At 39.3% G+C, this 6,249-nt stretch overlaps 1 protein-coding gene across 2 annotated transcripts in view; it reads right to left on the bottom strand.

Annotated features, from left to right (window-relative positions):
* Positions 1-755: 755 nt before the first annotated feature.
* LOC107715230 (Bloom syndrome protein homolog) overlaps positions 756-6,249 on the bottom strand; it is an 11,489-nt gene continuing 5,995 nt past the window's right edge. For both annotated transcript variants that reach the window (XM_016521309.1, XM_016521310.1), the window contains exons 12-22: positions 5,185-5,333; positions 4,718-4,824; positions 4,465-4,625; positions 4,150-4,345; positions 3,685-3,875; positions 3,299-3,443; positions 2,956-3,155; positions 2,666-2,861; positions 1,906-2,028; positions 1,036-1,231; positions 756-930 (exon numbers count right to left, since the gene is read on the bottom strand). In XM_016521309.1, the coding sequence (XP_016376795.1) occupies positions 756-930; positions 1,036-1,231; positions 1,906-2,028; positions 2,666-2,861; positions 2,956-3,155; positions 3,299-3,443; positions 3,685-3,875; positions 4,150-4,345; positions 4,465-4,625; positions 4,718-4,824; positions 5,185-5,333 (1,839 nt within the window). The remainder of the gene's footprint in view (positions 931-1,035; positions 1,232-1,905; positions 2,029-2,665; positions 2,862-2,955; positions 3,156-3,298; positions 3,444-3,684; positions 3,876-4,149; positions 4,346-4,464; positions 4,626-4,717; positions 4,825-5,184; positions 5,334-6,249) is intronic.

The raw sequence follows: 6,249 nt of genomic DNA, 5'->3' as shown, positions 1-6,249 counted from the left end.
CTTCCTAGACTAGCAGATCAAGGGCAATTGCTACTACTGTACTTGTGAGCTTCTACTTCATTCTTTTGTCTCTAGACAGTTTACTTGTACTGTACGGAATGGCCAGGTCTGACTGTGATGAATGCAAGGGTCCTGTAAAGGACAATTGTCAGCTAAATTGACTCATTTTTGTGATCAACTACCTGGGTTATTTCACAAGGTCCCTCTGTGAACTTTGTACAGAAATATTTTTATGCTGCTTAGTATGCAAGTGCAAGTATAATGGAATTTGAACATTTGCCATGACACTTATAAAAAAAGCGACTTTCAGGAGTATTACTGTACACTGCAGATAAAGCACTTCACTGGCTTCAAATATACCTTTACAGCATGAACAAAATGTTACAGCTTCAAGCAAACCTATTAAAGAAGGTGAATCAACTACCTGGGTTATTTCACAAGGTCCCTCTGTGAACTTTGTACAGAAATATTTTTATGCTGCTTAGTATGCAAGTGCAAGTATAATGGAATTTGAACATTTGCCATGACACTTATAAAAAAGCGACTTTCAGGAGTATTACTGTACACTGCAGATAAAGCACTTCAATGGCTTCAAATATACATTTACAGCATGAACAAAATGTTACAGCTTCAAGCAAACCTATTAAAGAAGGTGATTTTAATGTTCAAGATCTGGTGTTGTTGGCTACAGCTGTTAGATTCTGGTTTACAGTTGTGAAATCATATTAAGTGGCTGCTGACCTTTAAGAGTGATTCTAGAGGTGAGAGAATGTTGGTTTGAGGAATGGACGAGCAGCAGTCTGTGGTGTGGGTAAAGCCATGAAGCCGGGCCTCTTCACTGCTGGGACTGATGGAGCAGGCCTGGAACCTCTGCCTGCACTTCGACTACCACCTCTGTATCCTCCTCCTCTTGATGAAGACCAGTTGTTGCTGTATCCACAACAATAAGTGTGGAGAAGGAGAGTTAATTTGGTTTCATATAGCCGATATCAAAGTCTGCACAATCCAACAACGCTTCTGCTGTAACATACTGACCCTTTAGAAGACGAGTTTTGGCCGCCGGTACCTCTTCTTCTTTTGGGTTTTCTGGAGTAAGATGCTTGCTTTCTCTTTGCTCCTCGTCCAGAGGTGCTTCTGAAATAGGTTGATGTGTCCCCTTCATCATCATCTTCCTCGTTTTGATGGCCTCTTGTTGTGTCAATCCATCCTGAACTCTCCGTCTGCGCCTCAGCTACAGAGGAAGTGTGAGAACATTATGTCTCTTAAGCTACTTCATTTCAAGAGCTTTATAGGTTGCTGCTTTGAGCTAGCTGAAATATGATCCGTTTTACAGTTTAAAGGTAAAGTTAGCCAAATCAAAACCGTAGTCTGGTTTCTTATAAGTGTCTCAGCTTTGGTAAGTTGTAATATTATATTAAGTATTTTGAACTTATTACATTATATTGAAATTACATTAAATTGAAATATGTATGAGGCAGCATTAAACTAATAGGAATATCAGCTAATAAAAACAGAGGATCTCTAGTATTTTAAACTTTATACACCCTAAAGTTGCAGTCACATTAACGATATTTCAAAGGCAAAAAAAATAAAAAAATCAATTGTCAATATTATAGCAATGTATGAAGCACAGCTCACAAAGAAGACACTTTCAAACCAAGCAGCTTTCTGCTGGTCAAAGTGCTGAATTTGCATGACCAACTGGATTTGGTCTGCAGTAAATGTGACCACATCTAATAGAAGCATATTTGCATTTCTACATTTGTGGATTGCATCCATTAGAATACTAGTCTCTAAAACAAGGTTCAAGCTAGAAAGGATTACTGTAACATAGGATTACTTAATGTGTCAGGAAAGCATTTATCTTGCGGACATAATCTATATGATCTGCTGTCAGGCCCTCACCAGGCAGCTGCCACTCGGAGTACTTCTGCAGCAGTTCAATAAACTCAGCTCCATACTTCTCCAGCTTGTCTTCGGTCACACCATCAATCTGCAGCAGAACCTCTGTATCGGGCGAGAGAGTTTCTGCACAGAAACACATCACAACCTCCTCTTGATGAAGACCAGTTGTTGCTGTATCCACAACAATAAGTGTGGAGAAGGAGAGTTAATTTGGTTTCATATAGCCGATATCAAAGTCTGCACAATCCAACAACGCTTCTGCTGTAACATACTGACCCTTTAGAAGATCGGCAGAACCTCTGTATCGGGCGAGAGAGTTTCTGCACAGAAACACATCACAATACATTTAACACAGAGCACAGGGGGCTGTGAAAAAGGAAGGGAATGAATTGCTTTAACTTAATGAGGTGTTTCAACCCGTAACACAATGTAAAGAAAAAAAAAAAGCTCTGTATCGGGCGAGAGAGTTTCTGCACAGAAACACATCACAATACATTTAACACAGAGCACAGGGGGCTGTGAAAAAGGAAGGGAATTAATTGCTTTAACTTAATGAGGTGTTTCAACCCGTAACACAATGTAAAGGAAAAAAAAAAGTTTTGAGTTCTGTTAAATCTGCACATTTCCGATACTAAATGACAGCATAACGTAGCCTCAATTAGTTAAATGACTCATTTACATCACCCCTCCTTTTTTTTTTTTTGAAAATTAAATGCGTATTTAAAAAGTATATATGTATATGTAATGAATATTTGCTAACCAGCAATCTTTTTGAGTGTGGCTGTGGAGAAAATATTGTAGTAATGAATCCCAAAGACTTTGCCCAACTTCTTGCACAGATCATTGAGTTCCTGCAGACACTTTTTAACCATCTCCTCTCTCTTAGAAACATTCTCAATCACAGAGGCTTTGTGCTTTCTGATGCTGGATGCACTCTCGGTTTCAACAAACTCAACCTGCAATGGGAGTATGATCATTAATACATATTTTGAAAAGAGAATACAACATTAACAAATTAATAATAACAAATTATTACATTAAGAATCTCACCTGCATGCAGCCACTCAGTACACTCATGGCTTTAGGTCCAGCAGAGATATAGGCCACTGCCTGCCCGTTGTTAGTGATGTAGAGGTCCTCCATCAGTACACTATCCAGCACCAATTTCTTAAAAAGCCTCTCAGCATTGTGTTTGGAATACGCTGCTCCTACCCCAAACATTCCGGACTGGATCCGAGCACTTTTGGAGCCTGCCGCACAGAGATATTCTTATTGAGGACTCGAGCAGCCATCCTGATAGGCATTAAATCTCAAGCACTGGATGAGGCAAAGGATATTCATAGTAATATTCACACCATCATTTATGACAGTCAAATCCCGCTAGGCTTCTTACCCAGAAATATGTCAACCAGCATGTTAAGAGTGAGCCTGTTCTGCTGGGCGGATTTGCCATATCGGTTTCCAACCTTCTCACAGTTCTCCTGCACAAACCTCACAATCTTCTTCACGTCATCGGTGACAATTCTTGATTTATATTTCTGGAGACAAGTATTAAGATGCATGAATGTGTGTTTGTATCTGTAATTAACATAAGTCACTATTCAAAATACCATGCTCTAAGTAAATAATTAGTCAAAACAAATAACAATTAACTTGTTTGGCAAGCAAACTATTTCCAATTTCAAGCAATGTCTGTGTACAATTACAAAGTTTAATATTATGCATTACATTTGCATAATGTATGCTGTAAAGAATGAAATGATTCGATGATGGTCTTACATGTGGTCTGGCACAGTTGTCACAGATGACCTCAGGATGCTCTTTACAGAAGCTTGTATTAAACGTGTGCTCGCCAAAGTAAGCCAGCAACTGGATCCTCCTGCACTCAGCCACATTCTCACAGAAATGCACCATGCTGTGCAGGTTGTTGATGTGGGTGGCTTTGGATTGCTGGTTGCCATCTTTATCCACTGCAATTATATTAACCGTTATTGTAGACCACGCTCAGGCAGGTTAACTATGACTGTATAATGGTGTCTGGATTTTAGTATCCCAAATGCATGTTTTGACCATCTTTATTCTGTAGAGCACCTTAAAACATGTCATTTCACTGAATACCAAATGCAACATTTAAATGTCTTGCTCAGTTTTATTATTTTAATGTGATAAGGGATTGTTTACAGTTAATGCACCAATATATCCTAGCTTCATTACAAGAATAAACAAAAATCCTGCAGTACATACTAGCAATGAGTCTCTTGATGCGGATAACATCACTGTAGGCATAGAAGAGGACGCAGTGGGAAATCTCTCCATCTCGACCAGCTCTGCCCGACTCCTGGTAATAACCCTCCACTGACTTGGGCAAACTGGCATGGATCACATAACGCACATCAGGTTTATCGATTCCCATGCCAAATGCAATGGTGGCACACATAACCTAAAAATGAAAGATGAATGGTAAAAATTACGGTATTTCTGGGAAGCAGGGAAAATAAAAATACGTGGTCAAAAGAGCTGGTCCAGGTTTTATAGTAATTTTAAAAACAGTGCGTTTACCTGGCAGCCATCCTGGTTGATCCATTTATTCTGGACATATTCCCTGTCGCTGTTACTCAGGCCAGCGTGATAAGCCAGCGCTGCGATCCCAGCCCTCTGAAGACTGTCAGCCAGAGTGTCGCAGTCATTACGAGACAAGCAGTACACAATCCCCGAGTCACCTACACACACGGTCAACATGATTTATAGGGTCTCCATGCTGTGGTGAGAAATTATAATTGTTAAAGACTGATTTAATCTGGACAGCACTCACGTGGGTAATATTTTTTGATCCACTGAATGCATTCTTCATCAACCTTCTTGGGCTTTTTTGGCAAAACCGAATATTTGAGATTGTGCCTGTTGAAGCTCATAGTGAATCTATGAAAACATAAATTTTAATATGAGTAACACATGTACATGATATCTATAGATTTCATGGTTAAGAATGAACAGAGTACCAATTTCAAACGCTTGTGGTCCGTAAGATTTTTAAACAGCATTTATTTGAAATAGAAATCTTAATGCATCCTCCTCTGCCAGGACAATCACACGAAACTTTTAATTAAAATGTAAAAATGTTACTTTGTATTTCTGAAGGAAGATGAGGTTCAAAATAATCCTGCATCCATATTATAATGAATGTGAGAGTGACTAATCAGAATACCATGCTTTTACAAATACAATTAAATCAAAAAGCCAGAAATATGTGAATCAGGAGTTGCATGCAGGAAGACTTACACCTGAGGACGGGTCATTGCCAGCTGGTTAAGAATGTCTTTCTGAACTCTAGGAGTGGCTGTGGCCGTCAGTGCCATTATAGGAACATTGGGAAACATCCGCCTGAGCTCATGCAAGCGCTTGTAGTCGGGCCTGAAGTCATGACCCCACTAAGGAAGAAACGGATGTATTTTACAATGTTTTTATGGATTGTGCTACAATAGCGCCAATATTTTTTGTAAAAGACTGTCTTCATTACTTAAATCACATATTTCAGACCTGCCAACCTTTGAAATTTTTTTAGAGTTCCATCAGTGTGACTGTGTTGGGGGGGGAGGGGGCATATAGCCTATTCCTACATTACTTGAAGCTCCTTGATGGCTAATGTCAAAATCGTAATTGCACAATGTGCAAAATGCTAGACTTCATGTTAAATATTTTTCATAGGTTAGTACTCGGTTTGTGATATTCCTGTTATACAGTATTTTAAACAGTAAACAGTAGGAACGCAACAATACAGTTAGCCCAAGGTTCAATAAATACCTCAGTATTTTAAACACAGTTTTCAGTTTGGTTCTGATGGTTTGGCACAACAGAGTTCTTTTTAGCGATTTTAAATGCTATTTAAAAAAAACAAACTCCAGTACATTGTTGTACACTGTAGAAAAACATGGATTATCACGTCTACCTTAAATTTATTTTGAGAGAAGTATTATTTTTATAGATTGGCCATTATTTAGTGCTATGAACACATGTAATGTCTGTTTCATTCATACTGGATACTAGAGGGCGCCCCTGCGCAGAAAGTCCACATATGCATCACCGAAGAAATAGAGCTCACGACTCCAGGAAATACCATACACGTGTTTCCTCATCTCGGCGCACGACTCACGGACACACAAACAGGGCCAGTTTGGAGAGACATAAAAAAAAACACGGAAAACGCTCTGATTGGTTGAACTCCTCATCTTTTTCTGTTGCTTGTTTACTGCGCGTGGACAGGTCACCGGGTTTTTGCGTAGTTTAGAGTGACAAATCGTACCAGCGTACTTTAAGGTCAAAATGCGTACCCGCTACGCAAAATGC

This window comes from Sinocyclocheilus rhinocerous, unplaced genomic scaffold (genome assembly GCF_001515625.1).
Source record: "Sinocyclocheilus rhinocerous isolate Xijiao unplaced genomic scaffold, SAMN03320098_v1.1 scaffold659, whole genome shotgun sequence".
Taxonomy (NCBI): domain Eukaryota; kingdom Metazoa; phylum Chordata; class Actinopteri; order Cypriniformes; family Cyprinidae; genus Sinocyclocheilus; species Sinocyclocheilus rhinocerous.
This window is presented reverse-complemented; position numbering and strand designations above follow the sequence as displayed.